The following is a 27,545-nucleotide window of genomic DNA, read 5'->3' as shown; positions in this document are numbered from 1 at the left end:
ATGCGGTACGCAATGTGTTAAGTGTGTCTTCCAACTCTGCTAGGTATAGGGACACTGCCTTTAAGGCACTAACATATAGGCTAGCTGAGTGACAAAATGATCCTATATAATAAAGAGCTAATATGCAAATGGTTGTCACACCCTCACACCACCATGCCATAATGGCTCAGACACTGAACACTAGGGAAAGAGGGATGGGGACTATCCAGGCACAAATGAGCTCACAAGAGAGGAATGGGGACCAACCAGACTGCGGCCCGGGAGAGGGCCGAGCCCCCTGCCCCATGGTCCCGGGTGCCAGTGGCTGCGCCTCAGGAGAGGGACAAGCCGCACGCCCTGCAGTCCTGGGCACCAGCGGCTGTGCCTATAGCCCTGGAGAGGGACAAGCTACCCACCCTATGGTCCCAGGCGCCTGCGGGTGCGGCCCAGGCAAAGCCACCCACCCACGGTCTCCTGCGGCTACAGCTGGCCTGTGTGAAGCTGACCCAGGTCCCGGGTGCCTGCGACCGGCTGGAGGAGGGAATCTTCAGTCCCAGGTGTAGGGCAAGACAGAGGCAGTTAGGGGTGATCAGGCCAGCAGGGGAGTAGTTAGGTGCTATCAGGCTGGTAGGGGAGCAGTTAGTGGTGATCAGGCAGGCAGGCAGAGGTGGTTAGGGGCGATCAGGCAGGCAAGCAGAGGAGTTAGGGGCAATTAGGCAGGCAGGCGGGCAAGCGGTTAGGAGCCAGCAATCCCGGATTGCGAGAGGCAGTCGGACATCCCCCAAGGGGTCCCTCATTGGAGAGGGTGCAGGCTGGACTGAGGGACCCCCCCCCCCCGCATGAATTTCGTGCACTGGGCCTCTAGTATATAATAAAGTCATACAGTTATGAACAATACAAGTCAGTGTGCACTCAGGATTTGAATAAATGGAGTAAGAGAAGGAAAAGAACAATCAGTAATTTACTTTCAAGGCTATTTTCTACCTTTAAATTTGCTTAGTTCTTAATGATTTTGCTTCATCAAATACAATTTAATCAAATCTCTTTAAAATTAGTCTTAAACATGATCCTTTCATAGGTATTTATTTACAATTTTAGTACTAGTTTCCAAGTGCTGCTTCTGTGCACGTGTCACAACTCTCATAATGATAAATAATTATAAAAACATTCTGTAGTTTAACCATGGGTGTTTTTTTGTTGTTTGTTTGTTAATTTAGGAATCTTGAATTTTACAAGATAGGTGTCTTAAAAAAAGACACTTATACTAGTAAAACTTTCCTTAAAATATTAACTTTCTTCAGTAGTTTGAGTGGTCTCTGTTTGTTTTTGCATGCATGGTGACTTATTATCAGCCTGAATCCTCTCTATTCCCAGTCCACTAACTAAAGGTTAATTGTAATATAGGACAGCCATCTTGAGTATTTTAGGATTTAGACTTCCCTCCCTCCCCTCACCCTTCCACTGGTGCTTTGGTTCCCTCCAAGTCTTCACACCAGCTGAACAGTGGAACCAAATTCTAATAGAGTAGGCTTAACTATAAGGACTCTACAGATATGGTGAGCTGATATTTTATTTATGGATTTAAAAATGATATTTAAATAATTTGAGGTCTAATTTACAAACAATGACATATAAATCTTGAGTGAGTGTTCAATGAAGTTTTGAAAAACATATGCACTTGTGTATCTCACCTCTATTAATATATATAATATTCCAATTATTCCAGAAAATGCCTTCATTCCCCTTTCTACTCAATACCTGTCTTCCAGAGTCATTCTCTGTTCTTATTCTGTTACCACAGTTTAGTTTGGCTATTCATGGAATCCTATATAATAAAAGCATAATATGCTAAGTGCCTGGTTGTCTGGTCCACCAATCAAATCGTAATATGCTAATGATATGCTAAGGCTTCTCAACCGTTTGCTATGACGTGCACTGATCACCAGGGGCAGACAGTCGACCACTTGACCAGTCGCTATGACGTGCACTGACCACCAAAGGGCAGATTCTTCGACCAGTAGTTTAGCTTGCTGATGGGGTCCGGCCTATCGGGACTGAGCGAGACGGGCTGGACACACCCTGGAGTCCTCTTGCAGTCCCTCCCCGGCTGGCCAATCTCCCGCATCCCTCCCCGGCCCCAGTTGTGCACCAGTGGGGGTCCTTCGCCTGGTCTGTTTCCTCTCGCAATCTCAGACCCCTCGGGGGATGTCGAAGAGCCGGTTTTGGCCCGATCCCACAGGCCAGGCCGAGGGACCCCACTGGTGCATGAATTCGTGCACCGGGTCTCTAGTTTTACATAAATGGAATAATTTTGTGACTGGTTTCTTGTACTTAGCATAATGCTTCTGAGATTTGTCCATGTTATATCTATCAGCAGTTCCTTTTTATTGCTGAGTAGTATTGAATGAATATACCATGGTTTATCCATTCACATGATGATGGACATTTCGGTTGTTTTCATTTTGGCTATTATGAATAAAGCTGCTTATGATCATTCAACTTGACCCAAATTAGCTTTAACAAAAGGCGAATATTTTGGGTCACATAAGTGAGAAAGGCCAGGCAATATCCTGCAATCTCAAAGCTTTAAATACAAAATGTGTCTCAGTTAAAAATTTACATTTTGTCTCTGAACTCTGGATATGTTTATTCAACTGATCCCCATACCTAGAAAAGTGGCTTGTACATATTAGATACTCAGGACATATTTTGATGAATGAATGAATGTTCTTAGGCATCCCTGGGAGTCATGTTGGGAGTCATTCTTGAAACCTCCTTCTCTTCCCTTTGCAAACATCCAGTTTATCCTTCTGCCAGAATACACTTTTTCTCCTATCTTTCAAGTGTCTTTTGTGGTCTTATGTATCCTTTTCCTTCCCTGGTGTCTCTCTACAAGGTTGTAATTACTCAGGCCTTGGTCTGTGTTCTTATTTCTTTCTCATTGCCCTTCTCTGGGCGGAAGGTAATTTTAAAAAGGTGAAAAAGGTGTGATATTAGGAATAAGGCATGGGGTTTTAAGTGATTGTGATATACAGTGAACTACGTACTACTCAGCCACAAGGAGTAAGTAGAAAATACACCAATGTTTATTATAAACCAAAGTTCAGGGAAAGAAGAGATAAATAAAATTTAAGGAAAAATTTCTAGTAGAGTTCTTTCTGGTTTGCTTGAGAATGGGGAAAATATATTATTCCTTTGCTTTCAATCTATTAAATTAAGTATGCAAAATGTAATCTTAATGTATACACATCAAGTAATCTGTAACAATTTTATTTTTCCAAGCTAACCAATGATTTTAAAATATGTAAAAGAAATGAGAAAAAGTGTGGTGCATGATTCAGTTAAAGCACCAGAATCTATATATATATATATTTGCCTTTGATGCTGTCCTTGCCTATATTTTTCTTTGACATTCAAACTTTCCAGCATTTTTACAACTTAAATAAATGTTGACTCACATTGATGATGGGGAAAGTTGTGGCAGTATAGAGTAGGCAGAGTTGCACAGTAGTTTGCACAGCTATGTTTAGAACATAGCTGATGTATTTTTAAATCTGGAAGAACCTGAAATTTGCCTGTGTAAATAGAGCAAAGGTCATTGAGTCTATAAATTTATTAGTCATTAATTTTTCTCCCCCAAACATCAAACAACAGCAGCAACAGCAGCAGCATTATCATCAATGACTAGTCGTCATCATCATCATCAATATAATCAATGACTAGTACTATGCCTACTACTATATCTGACACATAGTAGGTGCCTAATAGGATTGTTTCAAAGTGATGAACTTCAGTTCCCTGGAAAATTCACAGGTGGTGAAAATAAAATAAACTTTACGGCCTAGCTGATAGAGCTCAATGGTCGAGCATCAACCCATGAACCAGGAGGTCAAGGTTCTATTTCGGTCAGGGCACATGCACGGGTTGTGGTCTTAATCCCCAGTAGGGGGTGTGCAGGAGGCAGCCAATCAATGATTTTCTCTCATCATTGATGTTTCTGTCCTTCTCTTTCTTTCCCTTTCTCTCTCTGAAATCAACAAAAACGTATTTAAAAAAAAAAATACTAAAAATTGAAAGGCTCAGTCCTAGAAATGGAACTGTGTTTAAGGGAGGAGTAAGAGTTTGGCCTAAATATCTAGTCTATTAGATTGGTTCTCCCCCCCCCCCCCCCCCATGCAAAAGCAAAAAGAGTCTTTATTCGAGCTAGCTCCAGCTCTCCGTCCACCACACTCGCTGTAGGTTTTTTTTTAATTGAATTTATTTCTTGTCATTAATTTCTTTTTCCAGATACTTAAATATAGTATATAAACCTGCCCCAACCAATGGTTTTTGTATTGCAGTAATAGGGCTTATTTTTAAGTGTGTGTGTGTGTGTTTGTATAAATTTGTTCTTAAAATGTTTTAAATTTACCTTTACTTATACAAGTAATGTGTTTTTTAAAAATTCAAACTGTATAATAAAGCAAAAGTCCCTCTTGCTTGAATCCCACTACCATTCGCTTTACTTAGTGAACTAACTGCTCTGGTCAGTATGGCATATATGTAGAGTGCTTTGGAGATTTTATGCATGCACACAAATATACACACTTTAAAAAATAATTTTTTAAAAATTGACTTTACAGAGAGAGGAAGGGAGAGAGAGAAACATTGATGGGCTGCATCCTTTACATGCCCCGACTGGGGATTAAACTCAAAACCTGGGTATGTGCCCTGACTGGGAATTGAACCTGTCACTCTTTTTTTTTTTTTTTTTTTTTTTTTTTTTTTTTTTTTTAAATATATTTTATTGATTTTTTACAGAGAGGAAGGGAGAGAGACAGAGAGTTAGAAACATCGATGAGAGAGAGAAACATCGATCAGCTGCCTCCTGCACATCTCCCACTGGGGATGTGCCCGCAACCAAGGTACATGCCCTTGACCGGAATCGAACCCGGGACCTCTCAGTCCGCAGGCCGACGCTCTATCCACTGAGCCAAACCGGTTTCGGCAGAACCTGTCACTCTTTCTGGTTCATGTGATGATGCTCCAATCAACTGAGCCACGCCCACCAGGGCCAAATATACACACTTTATAAAAAATATATTTTTATTGATTTCAGAGTGGGAGAGGGAGAGGGAGAGAGAGACAGAAACATCGATGAGAGAGAATCATTGATCGGCTGCCTCCCGCATGCCCCTGATTAGATATAGAGCCCGCAACCCGGGCATGTGCCCTTGACCGGAATCAAACCCAGGTCCCCCCAGTCTGCAGGCTGATTCTCTATTCACTGAGCCAAACCGATCAGGGCACACACTTCTTAAAAATTGATATTTCTATCCTTCTTTCCCTTAGTTTTCCTCAGGTGGGTTTTAGGAAGCTTTTTGCATTTTTCATCTGGTTTTATTTACTTTCTAGAGGCCCAGTGCATGGATTTGTGCACATTGGAAGGAAATTAATTAGAAGGTGGCCAGTGGGGTGGGACTGGGCAAGATGGGCTGGACACGCCGTGGAGCCAACCTCCCGTGCTTCCTCCCTGGGGTAGCACCGGGGCTTGGAGGGCATCTGCAGAATGAGCGGGGTCCCTCGGCCTGGCCTGTGGGGATTGGGCTGAAACCAGCAGTCCGACATTTTCTGAGGGGTCCCGGAGTGCGAGAGGGCACTCTGCAAAGTTGCTGTTGCTCGGCAGCTCCTGCGTTGAGCATCTGCCTCCTGATGGTCAGTGCGTGTCATACTTACCGGCCAGTCAGCCTGTTGCTTAGCCCTTTGTATATATAGAAAGTACACAGTACTCTTGGTTCACTTAACCAAGTCCTATTCTTTTATTTAAAATTTAGTTAATTGATTAAAACCAGAGATCATCAGCTTAGAAAATAAACCAGATTTATTAAAAACTTGCTTTGATAGCAAGTTTAATAGCTAAGCTGTTTCCAAATCATCTTTGATGACTTAGTGCTTCAATAATAATCTGATGTATGAGATATATTGATATATATGTATACAAAGAAGTATCTACTAATTCAGACTCTCTTCCAAACCAAATTAAGAAAGCTTCAAACTGTTATACCTTAAGAAAAACTTACTTATGCAGTAATTTCTTTCTTTCTTTCCTTTTTTTTTTTAATTTGAATACTTTATTGGAATTGCAATCATTGAAGCTTAGATATATAGTAAAACCCAGATGATGGGTTTTACCAGAGACAGCATGTTAAAGGGGTTGAGTGGAGGTGAACAGGGTAGCTATGTGATGGGCTGGGATAGAGGCAGAGTGACACTGGGTGTTCCATGCCTGGGGGGGGGGGGGGCATGTCTTCAGGTAATGGCAATGGGAGGGACACCTGAGGGAGGGCATCTTCCTAAAGATTGTTTAGGGGGTTACTCAGGAAAGAGAGGAGTTGAACAGCCACAACTAGCATGGGGAGATTAGTGGGGAGCCAGGGTTGGGATGGTTGATGACCCACAAAGATAGAATTTTGACTTAGATTTGCTTAAGATTTGCTCACTGGGGAAAACAGGAGTGTTGGGCAGCCACCTTCAGAGTGCCCATCTTGATGAGGCAAGTGTTGTTAGTACTAGGTGGGATGGCCGTCTGGCCAAATGGGCAGGCAGTTTGGGGTACCTCTAAGTCTTTTTTGGATTTCTGGCCAATCTGTCTGTGTTCTCCACTTATAATAGTTTGGCTCTTTTGGGCTTTGGTCCAATGTTTTGAATGGCCCATTCCCCGGGCATTTGCTGTTGGATCCTCTGTTTCAAGGATCCATGCCAGCCCTGTCACCAAGGGCCTGAAGTCTTGGGCCTCTAAATGCAGTAACTTTTCTTTAGATTTTTCTAGCTATCTGTATAATAAAAGCGTAATATGCTAATTCGACCAGACATTTTTCCGGATGTCCTTCCTTCTAGACAAAGGCCACAGCGGGCGGGGGCCGAGGCAGAGATGGCAGAGGCCCCCAGCCGTGGTGGTGGTGGTGGCGGGTGAGGTCCAGGGCCAAGGCCTTGCACGAATTTTATGCATTAGGCCTCTAGTTAATTTATAACACTAAAATTAAGAGCCATTTATTAACATTAGATATCAAAACATTCAGCTTTATTAAGTCTTAACAGTTTTCTTAAATTTTGGAATCAGAAAGTGTTATCATCACATGTTTCCTAAGTAACATTTTATTTTATTCCTATCTTGGCTCTCATATTTAATCTCTTTGAAATACTTTGTGCTTAACCAAAGACGGTTTAATGTACTCACTTTGCATTTTTAGAATTTTCGAGTCAGGAAAGACAGAGATTTATCTAATAAAACCTTTTCATTTAACAAAGAAGCCTTAGGTTCATAGCAAGTCAATAACTTGTCCAACTTCTCAAAACTAGTAATTGTAAGAATTGGAGCTGTAACCTAGATTTTCTGCTATACAGTATATACCTTATTTTCTAACCCTTTCTAATATTGAGTCTAATTGAAATAGAGAATGCGCTCAATATTTGCATGTTTGGAGGTCTTCATTAGTAAGAAAATCTGCTAGAATCTGTTGGCCCAAAAGGTCCTCAAACTACGGCCCGTGGGCCACATGCGGCCCGCCGAAAACATTTATCCAGCCGGCCGGGTGTTTTTGCCGCCGCTGCCTGTCCTGCTTAGCAGCGGACTTGTCCCGGGCCCGCAGTGCGCATGTGTGGAATGTCTGAGGGACAGTGAACTGGCCCCCTGTTTAAAAAGTTTAAGGACCTCTGGCCCAAAGTATTTTGCAAAAGGGTCAGTGTGAAGTTTCTTGTGAGAGAGTTTTAAGTCTTTGTTTTAGTGACATGCAGTGGATAATTATCTAGTCTTTTCTTACTCTGTCTCTCTTTTCCTTCTCCCCCCCTTTTCCTTTTTCTGTGAGTGCAGATCTGAGGACTGTAAAGTAGACCTATTATACTAGACCTGCAGAATTTATTTTCAATTTTTAAAAAACTTTTTTCCTTTACCCCTTTTCAAGCATTATTTGCTTAGTAATTTTTTTTTTTTTTTACAAAGGAACATAAAATATAGAGTGAATGTACTGATAAGACAGATATTCTTTCTTTTAAAAATTATTTGAAATATCACTGGTTTTATCCTTATTGTTTAAATCTTAAGATTTGCTGAAGCTCTTAAAAATCTTTTACTAAAATCCAAAATTGGTTAGAAAAGACAGAGTTAGTGATGTCTTAGTGTAGTTTTAATTTGCTTTTCTCTAATGACCAGTGGTGTTGAACACATTAAGTGCTTATTGGCCTTTTGTGTTAATTATATTATCTTTTATTATTGATATGTGGGAGTTCATTATGTAGTTTGGATATGAATTTTTTGTCAGATACATGTGTTGTGAATATTTTCTTGCAATATTTAGCTTTCCATTTTACTTCATTATTGGTGTCTTTTAATGTGAAAAAGGCTTTAATTTTGATGAAGTCCATTTGACCAATTTTTAATTTTATGCTTGTATTTTGTCTGGTGAGAAATTTTTTCCTTATTCCAAAGTCAAGGTATTTTCCTAAGTATTCTTGTAAAAGCTTTGTGTATGTTTTCATTTATTTTTCATTGAACTATCTGTCCCTTTATTTTTTGCAGTTCTTCAGTATTTGAGATAGGAGTCTTTTTGTCAACATTATATAATTTAGCACTCATATTTAACTCTGTGATTCATCTGGAAATTAATTATTTATATGTGTTAGGTAGATGTTCACTTTTTTCCCCCACATAGATACTCAGTTTCTTCAATATCATGCATAGAAAAGATCTATCTTTCTTTATTGAATTTTTTTGGTTTTTGACCAAAAATTAAATACCACAAATGCCAGCACTGTTTTAATTACTTTATAGTAAGTTTTTTTTTTAAATATATTTTATTGATTTTTTACAGAGAGGAAGGAAGAGGGATAGAGAGTTAGAAACATCGATGAGAGAGAAACATCGATCAGCTGCTTCCTGCACATCTCCTACTGGGGATATGCCCGCAACCCAGGTACATGCCCTTGACCGGAATCGAACCTGGGACCTTTCAGTCCGCAGGCCGACGCTCTATCCACTGAGCCAAACCGGTTTCGGCTGGTATTTATATTTTAAAGTGATTGAAAAATAATAAAAAGAAGAGGAATACTTTGTGATATGAGAAAAAGGAAATTCAAATTTCAAAGTATTAAATAAAGTTTTATTGGAACACAGCCATATTTATTTATGTATTGTCATAAGTGCTTTTGCATTTCAGCATCAGAGTTCAGTAATTACAAGTCTGTATGGCCCACAAAGTGTAAAACATTTAGTATATAACCCTTTACAAAAAATATTTGTTGATCCCTAGTTTAGAGCCTCTTATTTAGTTAACATATTTTCCATTCCACAATTAAGAATAAACAGGATATCCTTCACTTCCTCAGAATTTACATGTATATATTATTTCTTTCAACCTATAGGTTTAAATTCCATGAAACAGTTTGAAATATGTAATTATTTAAATGGGCCATTTTGGCTGCTAACAATGAGTATGTTTTTTCTAAATTGCTTCACTGTAATTAATCATGGGCTTTTATTTAAAGTATGTACAGAGTATACTTATGTGCAATTTAAAGATTAATAATACAGGCACATTGGAGATACAACTTTTGAGTTGATCAAATAGGTTTGCATTGCTATATAGATTTAAAGCTTTTTTAAAACGAATTCTTTTTTTGGTAGGTGGGTGATGACATGTTTTACTGCTGTAATTGAGCCAATGTCATGTAACAATGGTCTTTTGTTATAAAATGTTTTATTGTTTAAAACATTTGGACACATTCTTTTTTCTTGAGACTTTCCACAGAAATACAGTTAGCTTAACATTTTTTGCTTGAGACTAGTTCATGGGAATAAACTAGTTGTAAATGTAACAGGGAATTCTGAAGTGTGTCCACTCAGCCAAAAAATTGGAAGGATGGCCTTCCTTATTTTGTCAGTGTTTGCTGTGTAGTGGAAAGACCAAAGTAGGATGAAAGAACTTAGGGATAGATTAATTGGAACTGATCTCTTGGTGGAAGAGGAGCATTTGATTGGCAGCAGGTGATCTGGGATCAGAATTTAGGGGGATTTAGAATCTAAATGACTGGGTGACCTCTAAAGAAGAGGTCATGTGTAACCATGCTAATAACCATATGTGTGTGTGTATGTGTGTGTATGTGTGTGTGTGTGTGTGTGTGTGTGTATATATATATATATATATATTTTTTTTTTATTTTAAATACTGAGAGGGTGAGACTGCCCTTGCACTTCAGTTTAGTATTTCTCTTTGGATTTTTTTTCTATCTTAACTGTCACTACTGGTGTATTGTAAATTAATGTACAGAAGCATCTCAATAAGGACTAATTTTTAAGTTCAGAGTGACTAGTAGGGTTTTAGCTTTTTTTAAAAAAATAGGTGTTTTGTTAATTTTTAGAGAGAGAGGAAGGGAGGGGAGAGAGAGATAGAAACACCAATGAGAAACATCAGCATTGATTGGCTATCTCCAGCATGCCCCCTGCTGGAGATCAAGACCGCAACCCAGGCATGTGCCCTGACTGGGAATCAAACTGATGACTCCTCTGTACATTGGTTGATGTTCAACCATTGAGCCACACCGGCCAGGCAGAGTTTTAGCTTTTGATGCCTGGATGCATTTGTTTCAAATAGGTCTCTGAGTGAATCCTTAAAAACTTTATAATAGGCATACCTTTCCGCCATGCACTTTCCGCCCAAATAGATGTGTGTGTTTTTGTTTTTTGTTTTTTCCTGAATTGAAAACACCTAGGGCAATTCCTGTGACAACCTGTATAGGTATGGCAAAGAACTAATTAGCACACTAATTAGTCTCTTCTTTGATTTTGTACAATTTGATTTTATCTTATTAATAACAGTAAGAGGCTTAGCCTTTAATTTTTAAAACTCCTAGCCTCCTTCTGAGAGAGCACGAACTAATAGGAAACAGGTTGATGTGGATTCTCTAATTATAATTCAAAAGTTTTTTCATCTCATTTTATTCTTTCTATTTTTCGATTGTACTTTATTTTTAACTAATTTAAAATAGTTTTTCCCATTACAAATGTAAATGTTCATTTTCTAAAAATTGGAAAGTATAGGAAAGTAAAAGGAAAAACTACTCATAGCTGTCCTACTAAGTGAAAAATTGCTATTTTGGTATATTTCCTTTGAATCAGTCTTCTATGTACTTCTACCCTCAGTTGTGAGACCCTATGATCTGCAATATACATTCACTTAATATAATAGGTGCAAAAGATGCAATGTTTGCACTGAGGGGATTCAAAGCTTAATATCCTTAAAAAGGTATTTTTGAAAATTAATTTTCTATTATAGAAGAAACGTATAATTATTGTCGAAGCTCAGGTTTCCAAGTCATCCAATTTCCTTCATTATTTTTATAGATATAACCACTATTACCAGCTTGTTTATAATTTTTTCTATGGTTGTGCACAAATATCTATGGTTTATATTTGTGTATATAGAAAATATATGGTTTCCTTTTAATATAAAAACTGTTACACAGTACCTGCAATTTGTTTTTTTCACTCAATATGTTTGAATGTACAGGTCCATCTTAGTCTTTTAAACTGCTATGTAGTATTTTGTTTTATTGATATACCATAATTTTGCCGTTTCCTATTGATAGCAGATTTCCGACTTCTTTCTATTACAGACAGTGCTGGAACTATTTGTATATGCCTCCTCATTAAAATGTGCAACTGGGTTTTAACCATTTTGGCTCAGTGGATAAAGTGTTGGCCTGCGGACTGAAGGGTCCCAGGTTTGATTCCGGTCCAGGGCATGTACCTTGGTTGCGGGCACATCCCCAGTGGGGAGTGTGCAGGAGGCAGGCAGCTGATTGATGTTTTTCTCTCATCGATGTTTCTAACTCTCTATCCCTCTCCCTTCCTCTCTGTAAAAAATCAATAAAATATATATTAAAAAAAAATAAGATATGCAACTGGCCCTGCCGGTGTGGTTCTGTGGTTGGGTGTCAACCTATGAACCAGGAGTTAGTTCACAGTTCAATTCCCTGTCAGGGCACATGCCTGGCTGTGGACTCAATCCCCAGTAGGGGGTGTGCAGGATGCAGTCGATCAGTGATTCTCTTTCATCATTGATGGTTCTATATCTCTCTCTCCCTTCCCCTTCCTCTCTGAAATCAATAAAAATATATTTTAAAAATGTGCAACTAAGGCAGAAACTAAATGTTTCTCTAAGGCAGTTAAGGGAAGTGGAATTAGTAGATCATAGGGAATATATGGTTATTTAACCTTGAAATTGAATCATTCATATTGCTTTCAAAGTTGGGCCTTATAGCAGTTTATTCAGTATCCCTCCTCTCCCACCTAATCTGTTGTTATTGTTTAACATTTTATTTTACCCTTGTTAAATCCATCAAATTTTATTATTTTACATAGAAATATGTGGTTCAGTTTACATGCATTTTTACCATATTCTTTCCTCACTATCTCTTCTTTAATCTGACTGTCCTTCTGAGATCATTTTCCTTCTTCCTGAAGAACAATTTTTTTTAAAAAATATATTTTATTGATTTTTTACAGAGAGGAAGGGAGAGCGATAGAGAGTTAGAAACATCGATGAGAGAGAAACATCGATCAGCTGCCTCCTGCACATCTCCCACTGGGGATATGCCCGCAACCCAGGTACATGCCCCTGACCGGAACCGAATCTGGGACCTTTTAGTCCGCAGGCCGACGCTCTATCCACTGAGCCAAACCGGTTTTGGCCTGAAGAACATTTTGACAGATTCCTTTAGTGGAGGTCTTTTACTGGTAAACAGGCTATATTTTTGTTTATTTGTTTTAATTTAGCCTTATGATTTTATCAATTATTTAAAAAATGTATTATAGACATTTTTAAGCATGCACAAAAATAGACCAAATAGTACAATAAAATCCAATTATTTCCATCCCTCAGTTTCTGTAGTTATGGACACTTGGGACACTTTGAAAGTTTCATCTCTTTCCCATTCTGTGCTTCCTTTCCTGCTGAAATATCACATCACGAAGTCTATAATTACTTATGAATATTTCTCCTGTAAAAGAGCTTTAAAGAAAATAAATGCAATACTTCTGTCATACTTAATAATAATTCTTTAATATCTAATATCCAGTCCATGTGAAAACCTGAGTTATCATAAAAAATGCTGTTTTATTATTTTACTCTCATTAAAAGTTACTGCTTTTTTAGGAGCACAATTGTAGGTTGACAGTAATTTTCTCTCAGTATCTTGAATATATGTCATTCCCTTGTGGCTTTAGTTGTTGCCATTAAGAAGTCCACTATAATTCTAATAATTATAATTCCATTGCGTGAAGGGTCCTTTTCATTATATCTGATTTTAAGATTCTTTAGTGTTTTGCGCTTTTACTCTCTTGTGTCTGGTAGGTTTGTGGATCTTGGGTATGTGTGCTTTCTGGGTCTGGGGGTTATTTGTAACCATTCCGGGAAATGTGCAGCTATTATCTCTTTCTATTAAGACTTTGAAAAAAGTAAGAAGTATATATTCAGAAAAAATATAAAACATGTACAGTTTTATTATGAAGCAAACATCTTTGTAACCACCCTCCAGGTTAAAATAGAACATTTCACTGCACAGGGGAATCCCCTCTGAGAGTTTGTGGGGAGAGCATGGATCCCAACCTCACCTTTGTCAAGAGGGGTCTCTCTATGGAGGCTCTCTGTGGAGGCCCAGGCCCCTCTGACTCCCCATGAGCAGCTGCCAGGCATGGTACAATCTGCATCTCTGTCTGGCCCACCAACCACCTCTGGTCTGTGCCACTCTGATCCTGCTGCTTCTTGGCCTTCCTGGCCTGGTCTTGAGGCTTCCTTCTCACTCACAGGACTGACTTTCAAAGCTGTGACATCTCTCAGGACTAGGTCTCTGTCTTGAAATCTTTTGGGCAGCTGACTGTGTGCCTGTGTCTAGGACAGTCACAAGGAAGTGGTGTGGGTCTCATGTTGTTAGCTTGCTGACCACCTTGAACTTCGGAGATGGTCCAGACAGGATTAAGACCCAGACATTCCAAGCCTAGGTCCTGGGGAGTCAGATGGAATTGAAAGGATCTTCTGCAGGAGAGCTGGTCCTCATTACAGGAAGGATGACCACAGAAAGAACCCTAGGAATCTGCCTGTATTTTAGTGCTGCTCCAGGACTCCTGCCCTCCAGCAAGCCACCCATATCCTGTTTGGAGGAGGGAGCAGGAAATGCCACCCTAAGCCCTAGGACGGCTGAGGATTGTGTCAGGATCTGGAGCCAAAAAGGCTTTGGGCTCACCAAACTGCTCACCTTGGAGGAGCTGGCTCTGTGTAGCTCTAGGTTACTGGTTTGAGCCTTCTCCCTCCTCCTCTTCTATGGCCTTTTCTGCTTTTTTACTGCTGTGTGCTTCCACCCGTGCCAGGAGTCCTACTGGTTTAGAACCCGGGCCTAAGGGTACTGGCCTATGGCCTGCCCTAGTTCCTGTCGTGTTCTGACTGCTGCAGCCACTTGCTTGAGACAGAAAATGAGGCACCTCTATGCCAGGCTAAGATGCTATGACTTGACACTGTAGGCCATGGGGGCCACTAGTGCTGAGTAGAAGAGTGGAGAAGAGCGACCAGTTCTTTCTTAGATATGAGCAGACTGGGAAAGGAATACTTTCTGGCCCCAGGCAGATCCTAGGATCCTGAAGCCATCTCAGTTGGGATGAGTGCCTGTACCTATCTCTAGTTGTCACTTCCTCTGCTCTTTCCTCAATTTCTACAGTCATTCCAGAGCTTCCCCCAAGGGCTCTCTCACCTGCCCTGTTATTTTAATTTTATTTTTTCTCCAGGTATGAATCAACTGCTCAAGCTTTGGGTCTGAGTTGGATGGGATGTTATAGAAAGTGGAGAGCTAGAATGTGGGGGAAAATAAGAGGATTTTTTTTTTTTTTCCCCAATGTTGCCCAGTGTGTGTATTGGGAATTGGACTGAGGTAGGAATTTTAGAGTAGACTGGTTCTGGAGGTTTGGGGGACTTTTCCTTGTTGTCATAGAGCATGGGTTACTGCAGCTATTCCCACGGTTGGACCTTGGCTTTGGAAAACACCTGGTTTTGATCCCAGCTCTGCCACCATATACGTATGAAGCTAGTTGAGAGAGTGAGGTGGGTTTGGTGATGGCAGTGCTTTGAAAAAAAATTTAAAAAGGAAAAAATATAGAACATTTCAGGTACCTCAGAATACCCCTTTACCACCAATGCACTTTTGGTCCATAACCTTCTCCCTTTCACCATAAGGCATTCACTGTTCTGATATTTGTCATTTTCCCTGCATCCCTAAAATATAGCTTTCTTTTATCTGTTAAAATTTATATGACCACATTATATTCTTCTTCTTGCTTCCTTTGTTCAACATTATGTTTGTGAGATTCATGTATTTTGTGTAGCTGTAGTTGTTAATTTTTATACAGACATTATTTCTTTAAATATTTTTCTTTTAGTATTCCCATTATGTGTATGTTGATGTATTTAATGGTGTTTTACATTTCTGAAGCTTCGTTCATTTTTCTTTATTCTTTTTTCCTGTTTTTGGACTGTATAATCTATATTAATCTGCCACCATCTATTTTACTAGTTCGTTCTTTTGCCAGTTAAAACATACTGTTGAGCCTCTCTAGTGACTTTATTTCAGTTGTTATACTTCCCAACTCCACAATTTCCATTTGTTTCTTTATTTAAAAAATATCTTTTTATTGAAATTCTCTATTTGATGTGACATTTTTATTGTACATTCCTTTACTACTTTAATCATGGTTTCTTTTAGTTCTTTGAACATACTTAAAATGGTTCCTTTGAAGTCTTTGTGTGTTAAATCCAACATATGGTGTCTCTCACAGGCAGTTTCTATTGCCTGCTTTCTTCTTGGTGTATATGGGTTATACTTTCCTGGGTTTTTTTGCATGGCTTGCAATTTCTGGTTGAAAACTACATTTTATTTTATGTAGCAACTGTGGGTACTGGTCTCCCATCCCTCCCAGGGCTTGTTACTGTCATTTGCTTATTTGTTTAGTGACTGCTTAGATTAATTTAGTGACATCTATTCCCCTTTTGCAATGTTAAGCATCTGGTATTGATCCTGGAGGGTGCAGACTTGGATATGCCCACATGCACCTTAGGATGACAGTGTTTTTGGCAGGGTTCTCTTCCGCTTCCGCTGTCTCTTTCCTTGATCACACCCGGATGTTAATTGCCAGCTAACTGCTTTCTTGTTTTCAACTATGCCCTAGGACAGTGATGGCGAACCTATTAGACACACGTGTCAGAGGTGACGCGTGAACTCATTTTTTTTGGTTGATTTTTCTTTGTTAAATGGCATTCAAATATATAAAATAAATATCAAAAATATACATCGTTGTTTTACTATGGTTGCAAATATCAAAAAATTTCTATATGTGACATGACACCAGAGTTAAGTTAGGGTTTTTCAAAATGCTGACATGCCGAGCTCAAAAGGTTCGCCATCACTGCCCTAGGACACAAATTGCTTCTCAACTTGATCCAAAAAACTTTGAGCTCACTTGTAGGGATAGTTCTTGAGGTCAGACTTTGAAATTTATTCTGACCCTAGGAGGACTCATACTAGCTGTGTTACTTATTCCCTGATTCTGCTTATTCGCTCCTGCAAACGAGCTGGTTTACGGTTTAGCCTGTGTCTGATTATCCTCCCAGTTGCCCTTCATCACAAGCTTCTTGGTTTTGAGATTGCCTTTAGGCCTGAACTTTACACTCTACTGCAGTGGTTCTCAACCTTCCTAATGCCGCGACCCTTTAATACAGTTCCTCATGTTTTGGTGACCCCCAACCATAAAATTATTTTCGTTGCTACTTCATAACTGTCATTTTGCTACTGTTATGAATCGTAATGTAAATATCTGATATGCAGGATGTATTTTCATTGTTACAAATTGAACATAATTAAAGCATAGTGATTAATCACAAAAACAATATGTAATTATATATGTGTTTTCCGATGGTCTTAGGGGACCCCTGTGAAAGGGTCGTACAACCCCGAAAGGGGTCGCGACCCACAGGTTGAGAACCGCTGCTCTATTGCATATGAAGTCTTCCTTTGGAAGAGATTCAGAGCTGTTTTAAGCCTTCTTCACCTTCCTGGCAAAATAAAATTTCTTGCTCTGGCTGACTCTGGAGTTGGATAGTGGGGTAGTGGTGCACTTTCCACTCCATGTGACAGATACGCCCAGTTCTACTGAACACTTACTGGAGTGGTTGGTGTGCAGTAGCCTCAAGTCTTGTTTTGCCTTTCCTGGTATTGGAGCTCTGCTTTACAAAGTAGTTGGGTGAAGGGCAGTCTAGGTCTTAGTATTTTCAACATGCAGTAGCATCATAGGGCTTCTTTCCCGTGAGTGACAGTTGGGTGAAAGAAGGGAGCCCCCATCTATCGGCTGCACTTACCTGGAATTTAGCTTTAGTGTCAGGTAGCTTTGGGTAGGATGAGAAATACTGATGTCCTGCCATTACTGGCAACGTAGCTTTCTGACTGATAGCTATGGTGGAAGGGCACTCTAAATTTTGGCTGCACCAATCTGGAGTGGAGTTTGTTTCACTGAGCTGAGAAGAGGGAGGGAAGGAGAAAGGGAAAGAACAGGTTTTAGTTCAAATACCGTATAATCTTGCTGTCTTTCTTGAATTTTAATAGAGTTTCTTGAATAAATGTTTCTTCATTTGCCTTAGGCCTTTAGGATCATTTCCAGATACTTTAAATGGTTGGTTTTAAGTAATTTTCACCCATTTCTCTGGGGAATGGGTTCTTAGAACTTCTTACTGTCAAGCTGCAAGTGGAACAAAGAGAGATTTTGTGAAAATGTAAGTCAAACCTATGCCATTTCTCCGTTTGAAACTCTCTGGCCCTCTTCCTTTATGTCACAGAGGAAGGCAAACTTGTTCTAGTGGCCTGTGAAGCCTTACAAGGTCCCGGGCCCCTCACATCTCTGTCCTTGTCTCAGGCTGTTCTTTCCCTTGCTTACTCTGTGCCGGCCGCTCTGAATTTCCTGTTCTCGAAGCACTTCAGGCATGTCCCCTCCGTGGGGCCTCTTGACTGACTTCTTCATGCCTGGGTCTGTTCTTTTCTCAGATATTTGCACAGCTTACGCAAGTACCTCCTTTAAATGTTAACTTTTCTTGAAACCTGCTCCAACTGGCCCATTTAAATTGGAATTGCCCAATTAAAAGTTAGGCAGCAGGGCTGAGATTTTTGTCTGTTATGGTCGACTAATGTATTCCAAAGACCTAGACTAGAATTTGAAACATAGTAAGAGTTTTATAACTATTTATTAAATCACTGAATGAAGATAAAAAAAAAAAAGAAAAAAGAACTATTAGAGGGGCAAAAACCTTCATTGGCCAACTATCTAACTTTACTAATAAAATTAGAACCTGTTTATATAGATGGAATAATATGTGTTATTTACTAGATACGATTAGAACAACCAGTTAGCTTTCTTGATAAGAGAGGCTAAATGTGCGATACCCCCCCCCCCCCCCCCCCGCTGTTTAACCCTGTCCTCCTTTAAAAGACTAATCATTGTTAAGTACCCATTAAATGATAACTCCTCATTCTCCTGACCTCAGCCCTTGGTAACGTCTACTTTCTGTGTCAGTTAATTTGCCTACTTTAGATGACTCATTATCAGTAGAATCATGATATTTGTCTTTTTGTGACTAATTTTATTTAGCATTATGTTTTCAAGGCTCATCCATATTGTAGCTTGTATCTGAATTTCATTCTTTTTATGGCTGAATAATATTTTATTGTATATATATGTATATATATATGTATATATATATATACTACATTTTGTTTATCCATTCATCTGTTGACAGACACGGGTTGTTTCTGCTTTTGGCTATTGGAAATAATGCTGCTATGCATATTGGTGTACAATATGCATAGCAGCATTATTAAATATCTGTTAAGAGACCCTTCTCTCAATTCCTTCTGTATATACCTGAAAGTGGAATTGCTGGATCTTATGCTAATTCTGTATATAGCTTTTTGAGGAACCACCAAACTGTTTTGCACAGCGGCTGCAGTACTTTAAATTCTTTTACTATGTTTTTATATTTATCTTTTGAACAGTGTCTTAAGCAAAAGTCATGTATACAGCAATTTATGAGTGATAAAGAATTTTTTAATATGATTTTGAGTATATGATTTTTACTTTTACTTACTACATGGTATGTGAGATTTTTGGTGATTCAGGAACATTATTATGTATCTCAGAATTTATACTGTGTTATGGTATTAGTTGCAGGTGATATATTGCAGATAATGAGGTAGAAATTTCATGTAGAATTTAAGTTTTTGAAAAAGTAATGTAATTTTTACTTTTTGAACATTTGTGCTTTATGCACAAGGATAATGCAGTAATGACTTCAGTTATCATAATTTCTATCTTCCCATATTGGAAAGGGCATGGGTTTTTAAGTTGACTATCTTACTTCCAATTTGTGTCTTTAACACTTACTTAAAGGCTGGGTCACCCTTTGGCCTCAGTTGTCTTTCATAAGGGGGTAGTATGTTTTTACCAAGTCATTGTGAGGATTAATTGTATACATGAAAAGGAACTATTTTTTTGGGCAAAATCAATTACCAAATCAAAAATGGATCACTTCTGTGCTATCACCCTCATACCTCATCCAGAAAGTCATTGACTTTACTTCCCTTTTTCCATTTAAAATCATCTTTTATTTCTGTGTCTTGTACCTTATTCTGTGTCTTACTGTTTCAACTCATTGTTTTATTTTAATATTAGTTAACTAGCTTTTGTAATAAAAATTATCCTTCCCTAAATGAAAATCTTGGCAAAGATATTTGGAAGGGAGAGAGTTGATTTCAAAGTTTATTTTAAAAGCTTAGTTCAATGGGGTTACATAAAGGAAATTTCTCTCTACTTGAAATTCCATTAAATTTTGTGTCTCTTAGTTTTTTTTCAGATGAATAAATTGAGTCTTAGAGCTTTTGAGTGTCTTCCAGAATCATACAGACACTTAGTGGAAGAGATGAGACAGAAGTCAGTTTTTTTCCTTGGTGTTCCAGTGTTTCTACCACATCAGACTTCTCTCCTATATTTGACCAGTTGTGTGATGGATGGCATTTGGCTACTGGCTTGCATGGCATCTCTCCATGGTGCTAGAAGTGTACAAAATGTATTTGGTTTTGTGTTAACCACCTTAAGGGACTTCTTGCTAGTTTGTCTTTATTATTTTTCCTTTTATCCCTCTAAACTGGAAGATTCATCCTCTTCCCAACTTTTTTAAAACTAAAAGAGCAATTAAAAAGCATAGCCTTAATATGTCATTTTTAATTTATAGTAATTTACTTTCTAGAAAGCTTTTCAATTCATAAACTTCGTATATTGTTTCCTTTCCAGCATCCCATAAATTACTTCACTTAAAACTCTAATAAGCTGTGGTTACATAAATAAAGTGTTATAATCAAAAGTATATTAGAAGTGTAGACAGCACCCCTCAATTTATTTTAGTTTAGTTTCCTGTTGGTGGAACCAGTGTTTGAGTCTGTATTTTCTATAGGTAAGTTTTTGGATATTCAAGTTGGAGGAGCATTAGATTGGCTCTAGACCCCTCATTTTATATATGAGGAAACTGATAGTGGCAAAACTGGGTCTGTAAACCGAGACGCCTTAATTGTTTATAAATACATATGCTCTTCCTTCTTTCCTTCCTTCCTTCCTTCCTTCCTTCCTTCCTTCCTTCCTTCCTTCCTTCCTTCCTTTCTCTCTTTCAGTATAGTTTATTGATTGTTTTTTAGAGAGAAGAAAGGAGAGAAAGAGAAACAGTGATGTGAGAGAACAACATCAACACCAGTCGGCTGCCTCCTGCATGCCTCCTACTCAGGGGATAGAGCCCGCAACCCTGGCATGTGCCCCTGACTGGGAATCAAACCGGCAACCTCCTTGTGCATGGGATGACACTCAACCAACTGAGCCACACTAGCCAGGGTCCATTTCTTTGTTTTTAAATATTTTTATTTTGAAATAATTATAGGAAGATATTTCATTTCATTTTCTGCTAATTATTAACAAAAGTCATATTTAATTTTCCTAAATGAGATGAAAGTAATTTCTCTTTTTTAAGTTGGCCATTTGAATGGTAAAAATGATGTTTGTTGTAACAATTCAGATAATACAGATTTTTCAAAAAATAACTTAGTAGTCTACTTTCCTCCATTTTGTCTTTTGTGATATAGTAACAGTTTGGTGTATAACCTTTCAAGCGCTTTATTTTTTTAGAGAAATAAATCAAGTATGTTAGTCTCCAACTTACTTTTCAATTAAAAAAAAAACACTGCATAATAGACATCTTCTGATTCAACACACACATATCTACCTTATTATAGCTATATAATTATTTACATAATGATTTCCCAACTGATTGTTTGCAGTTTTCTACTTGGGTGAACAATGCTGTAAAACATATCAGAATACTTGGTGCACATGTGTGAGTATGTAGGGCAGATTCTTAGGTGGTATAAGAAAGTGGTTTGTAACACAGATTCTGGTGTTGACTTCATGGAATGAATCCAGGTTGCACCACCAAATAGCTGTGCAATTTAAGGCAAGGTATTCATTGTGTTCCCATTTCTTCTTAACACCTTTCGTACCGCTCAGGAGTTTTCTCGTGTTTTGCGCGCCATCTGTTAAGGACCGCTCACGAGTGTTCTCGTTTTCACGCCCATGGAAAAAGGAGTGAATCTAGATACTTATGTAAATTTTGTTTGGTCCCTCTTCATAGAGGAAAATGTTTTACGCAGTACCATACGTTAAAAAAGTACTAGGAACTTTAATTGTTTAATTGTTTTTATAAATAAAAATGTTATAATTATTGAAAAACTACACCTAGAGTGCATTATGATTATTTAAATAATGTGCAGTTTGCCCGAAAACGTGCGGTCCCTGGCATATGTCTTAGAGATTTCTATGTGGTGCGAAAGGTGTTAAGGAAGAGGAACATAGATCAGTGATAATTTCTACTTTGTGGGGAGAGTAACTTCTTTGGCAGGCTGGTGGGGAAAATGCTGTCTTACTGTTTATAAACTAAAAAGGTTGATCACCATTTCATATATTGTAATCATTTATAATTCTTGTGAACTACTCATATTCTGTTCTCATTTTATCTTTTGACTTACCATTTAAAAATTGCTTTACACAATATCTTTAATTATTTCGGATACTGGCCCTTTATTACATATAGTATATATATCCTTTACTCTGTTACTTGCCTTTAATTTTATGTGTTTTTTTGTTGTTTTTTTCCCATGTTGCTAAGTTGATCATATATCTTTATTTTAGGGCAGGGGTGGGCAACCCCTGGCACGCGTGCCAAACATGGCACGCCAGTAACTTTTGCTGGCACACGAAACTCTCTCTTATAATCTTCCATTTACAATTTTTTTCTTAATATCAACTTTTTTATTTTTCAGATAAATTCAGTGTAGGTGCATCTTAGATAAATAATTTTACATAACAAGTTATCTTAAAGACCATAGACATGGATTGACGAGAGAGGGGAAGAGCAATTTTTATGCCTCTGCCTTAACTCTCCCTGCCTTCCTAGATCCGACCAGTGTTTTGGTTTCATCCACATACGCTTGTGAATCTTTGTTCTCAGTGATGAATTTTTTTAAGTCTCGTAATAGGAGTAGCCTGACGGATGAAAGTAGTAGCTCGTGCATATCTCTGAAGGTCATGAAATATAAACCTGATGTAAAATCTCTGTCATCAGTGATGCAGCAGCAAAAGTCCCACTGATAATATCAAACAGAGTCATAAAGTTTTCTGTCGGACTATCAGTGTACATGTATACATTAAAAAATAAATGTATTTTTCTCATCATATACGGTGTTTTTGTCGCTCAAATGAATTTTATTATTTCTTCAAGGTTCTTCACATATGTACACCTTAAGAGATACCAAGTAGGCGTAACATGTTCTCAAAAAATTAGGGGTGGCATGCAGAAGAATTTTGAGTCAGAGATTTTGCTGGTTTTGGCACGCACTCACAAAAAGGTTGCTCACCCCTGTTTTAGGGCTTCTGAATTTCTGTTTTTGCTTAGGAAGACCTTCTGTATCCCAATATTTGGAAAATTGTATGATTTTTTTTCTTCTAACACTTTAATAGTTTATTTCAATGTATATTTCTTTAGGCAGATCATTTGGGATTTATTTTGATGGTAGTGTGACATATATACTGTTTTTTATTTTATTTTAAATATGTTTTTATTGACTTCAGGGAGAGGAGCGAGAGAAACATCAATGATGATAGAGAATCATTGATCGGCTGCCTCCTGCACACCCGCTACTGGAGATCAGGGCATGTTCCCTGACCGAGAATCAAACCATGACCTCCTGGTTTATGGGTTGATGCTCAATCACTGGGCCACACTAGCCAGGCAGAACTGTCTTTTTTTTTCTTAAAGTACATCAACCAGTATCCTCTTACTGCTTATTTTTTTAAAAATATTTTTATTGACTTCAGGAGGAAGGGAGAGAGAGAGGGGGATAGAAACATCAATGATGAGAGAGAATCATTGATAGGCTGCCGCCTGCACGCCCCCTACTGGGTAGCGAGCCTGCAACCCTGGCATATACTGTTGATCTGAATCAAACCCAGGCCCCTTCAGTCCACTGAGCCAAACCAGCTAGGACCTGTTACTGCTTATTAATTGGTCATCCTTGCCATATTGATTTGTAATGTCACTTTTATCAAATATTAAAATTTATAAATTTATGGTTCTTTTTCTAGATTTTAAAATTTATTTTCTTTCACCTATTGTTCATATTTGTACCAATATCAAATTATTTAAATTATTGTAGCTTTGTAGTACAGTTCAATATCTGATAGTTCAAATGCCCATATTTTTCCCACCACACCCCCAGAAGTTTCAAAGCAACTCTCATGCATTTTTATTCTTTCATGTCAACTTTAGAATCATTTTGTCAAATTATGTAAAGCAAAACCAAACCTTTGTTATTTTGATAGGGATTGCATTGTTATATTTTGGAGGTTATAATTTTTTAAACCTAAAATAGTGATTCCATCCTAATGTTTTGAGAGTGGCTTTAACCTAAATTTAAATTGTTACCTAAACTTTTCAACTCTGTATAATCTAAAAAGATACATTATTGCCCGGCTGGTGTGGCTTAGTGGTTGAGTGTCAACCCATGAAACAGGAGGTCACTGTTCGATTCCAGGTCAGGGCATATTCCCAGGTTGCGGGCTCGATCCCTAGTAGGGGGCATGCAGGAGCCAGCGATCAATGATTCTCTCATTATTGATATTTCTATGTCTCGTTCTCTCTCCCTCTCCCTTCCTCTCTGAAATCAATAAAAATATTTTTTTAACATACAATATTTAATTTTTATTGGGTTGTTTAATATGTGTCTATTCTCCCAGAAGTTTTCATTGACATATTATACATATTTAATTGTAAACAGTTAGATTGCATGGCATTTTTAAATTACTCTAGCCTTTGTTTTCTTTGGTAAGGATTTGATATTAACATGTGATTTTGGATGACTGAGCCTTTTTTTTCCCATTAGGCTTATTTTGTAAATTGTGATACATTTTAGATATCTTGCTCCTTTAGTTATGTGGCAGTATTATGTATTACTAACGTTTAGGACAAGGATACGACAGACAGTTTACTCTGTGTTTTAATGTCGAAGATCCTTCTATATATTACTTATTCCCCTAAAATGTGATATGATTACTCTGAGGTTAGTAATAAATATTTTGTCTAGAAAAAAGAAAGTTATTTTGTTTTTTAGTTAAATTCAAAAAGTTGCCCAGCTGGGATGGCTCAGTGGTTGAGTGTCAACCTACCAATGAGGAGGTCACGGTTTGTTTCCTTGTTCAGGGCATGTGCCCTGATTGCAGGCTCAATCCCCAGTGGGGAAAGTGCAGGAGGAAGCCAATTAATGATTCTCTTTTATCATTGATGTTCCTATTTCTCTCTCCCTCTCCCTTCCTTTCTGAAATCAATGAAAATATATTTAAAACACAACAACTCAAAAAAAACCCCAAAAAGTTAATAATGCCAGGTTTTTTCTCTTGCAAAAAATTTCAGGATTCCATTCTGAAATTTCTTCTGAGATGATAGCAAAGATTGATCTGATTAAGATTTTTAATAAATGATTATTGACTGTTGAAAATCCTATTTTTTCCAGTAGTAAACAGTATATTTTGTTTCTTCTCATGCAGGTCTTTGAAGTTCTACATTTTAATTATCAGTGCTGAACTTATTTCTCCCTTAAGTTATTATAAACTTTTGCTGCTGTGTAATAAACGTGAAGATGTCTCGCAGTCCTGATGCGAAGGAAGACCCTGTGGAATGTCCTCTCTGCATGGAGCCCTTGGAGATAGATGATATCAATTTTTTCCCTTGCACCTGTGGCTACCAGATTTGCCGATTTTGTTGGCATCGAATTCGCACTGATGAAAATGGGCTTTGTCCTGCATGTAGAAAGGTAAATACTTAAATAATTTTTGTACATGGATGAGTAAATAAATTCTTGGCTTTGTTGTTTCCTAAGTATATGACTTTGGTTAAGTCACATAACCTCTTGGTTGACCTTCAGTTTGTCTGCTTAAGAGGATTAGGAGTAGAGAGACAAAGAATTTAGATAGGATGGTATAAAATTGGAAAAACACATTCAGTAATACATCTGTGAGGGATATACTTTAATTTTCTAGTACAGAATAGGAGAAAAGTCTTGGTTCAGAAAGTAACTCATTTCTTGAGTCCTTATGATCATTCTAGGCTGATAATGCTATCCCCATTGTACACGTAAGGAAACTGTGCCTTTGAAGAAACTTTTCCATAGACATTAACTAGTGGTAATGGGTTTGTGATTCAAATATGTCTTTTGAGTCTCTTCTAACTCTTTAAAAAAAATCTGTGATTTGGCTGGCCAGTGTTGCTTAGTGGTTGAGTGTTGACTTATGAACCAGGAGGTCATGATTTGATTCTCGATCAGGGCACATGCCCAGTTTGTGGGCTCAATCCCCAGTAGGGGGTGAGCAGGAGGCAGCCTATCAGTGATTATTTCTCATCATTGATGTTTCTATCTCTCCCTTTCCTTTCCTCTCTGAAATAAAATATATATATTAAAAAAATCTAAATATGATTTTTAATATTTTCTGGGTTTTGTTGTTTTAATAAGCAGGTGGTGCGACAGAGTATAGTAAATGATCTATTAGGGTGAGTAGGATCACTGCATTTCTGTTTTGAAGGACTTTATTTGTGACCTTAGTGCTTCATGCAATTATTTATTTTTGCCTTCTCTTTAATGTCTGTATGATTTAAACCTTTATTTCTATGTATCCATTTGAAAGAGCTCTTATGTTAATTACTACCAGATTTTGAGGAAGCAGAAATGTGTTTTAGATACCTAGATTATTTTTAAAAAAATTTTTTAATTTCCTTACCAGAGGAATTTTATTTTAGAAGGCAGTACATTATCTAGCTTTTAAAAAAGTATAGTGGTTATGTAATATACATTACATGAATGTAAAACAAGTCTACTTAAGTGTTAAATATAGTGATATTTATAATGTATATTTAATGTATATCATTTCATTTTTTAAAATAAAATCTTAACATTAGCTTTGGTTAAAATCTATAATAAATTTGTGGTAGTGGGTTTAAAATATTCAGTCATATTTTATAAATTGGTTCCTGGTCATTTCACAAGAAGATGATCATATTGAACTATTTTGTTGAAAGTGGTAACTTTCAGGATAACCCAAGACTCTAGAGCTGTGAATGTGATTGACTTCATGACATTTCTTTATCTCTCTCTTTCTCTCTCTCTCTCTCTCTCTCTCTCTCTCTCTCTGTTTTCCTTTCTATGGTTATGAAGTAGAGTCTTAATAAAAGACCAATTGTTAAATTGTCATTAGACAAAAATCAGTTATTTGGGGAAATGGCAAAGAAATTCATTTCAATTTTAAGGGATTACCTAGAATTACCTCATATCCTTAGAAAGTGGAGAAAAAAATAGAATAAATTAAAGATTAAAATAAAACTAACTTTAGCAAAGCTGGTTATCAATAAAGTGTGTCTTCCTGGGAGAACGAGGGAGTATGAGGAATATGAATGAAAGAAGGCCATTGGGATCAATTTTAATAAAGAAGCATTAGCTAAAAAACATATTCAGGAGAAACTTCTGGAAAACAAAAAGGTAAGAATAGCGGTGCTTCAATATCCTATGAAAAATATCGGTATAGTTGTTTGAGGATGGGGTTTGAGCAGCATATGAGTCCAGCTCAACTTTTACACCACATGGGAGAGAAAATGCTCTCTAGCTGGAACATTGATTATAAATTTGGGATAGAAATACCCTAGAGGAACTTGGGTTGCCTATGGTCAGAAGATGAATTACTGACATACCCTGTCCAGGAATTTCTCCTCTGTACAGTCATGAAAGAGCATCCTGTAGTAAACAAATAGCATTTATAGACTGATTGACAGAATTCTCACATGTAAACATGTACAACAAATAAGAGTCAG

At 37.8% G+C, this 27,545-nt stretch overlaps 1 protein-coding gene and 1 pseudogene across 6 annotated transcripts in view; both read left to right on the top strand.

Annotated features, from left to right (window-relative positions):
• Positions 1–27,545, top strand: part of CNOT4 (CCR4-NOT transcription complex subunit 4) — a 148,198-nt gene that overhangs the window by 38,535 nt on the left and 82,118 nt on the right. For all 5 annotated transcript variants that reach the window (XM_081102453.1, XM_081102452.1, XM_081102456.1 and 2 more), the window contains exon 2: positions 25,235–25,500. In XM_081102453.1, the coding sequence (XP_080958579.1) occupies positions 25,327–25,500 (174 nt within the window). In that variant the 5' untranslated portion in view covers positions 25,235–25,326. The remainder of the gene's footprint in view (positions 1–25,234; positions 25,501–27,545) is intronic.
• LOC308527334 (insulin-like growth factor-binding protein 3 receptor) lies at positions 13,657–14,407 on the top strand (annotated as a pseudogene). Its single transcript has one exon. The product of its transcript is annotated as an insulin-like growth factor-binding protein 3 receptor (transcript).

This window comes from Myotis nattereri (assembly GCF_964212035.1).
Source record: "Myotis nattereri genome assembly, chromosome: 11".
Classification (NCBI taxonomy): Eukaryota; Metazoa; Chordata; class Mammalia; order Chiroptera; family Vespertilionidae; genus Myotis; species Myotis nattereri.
This window is presented reverse-complemented; position numbering and strand designations above follow the sequence as displayed.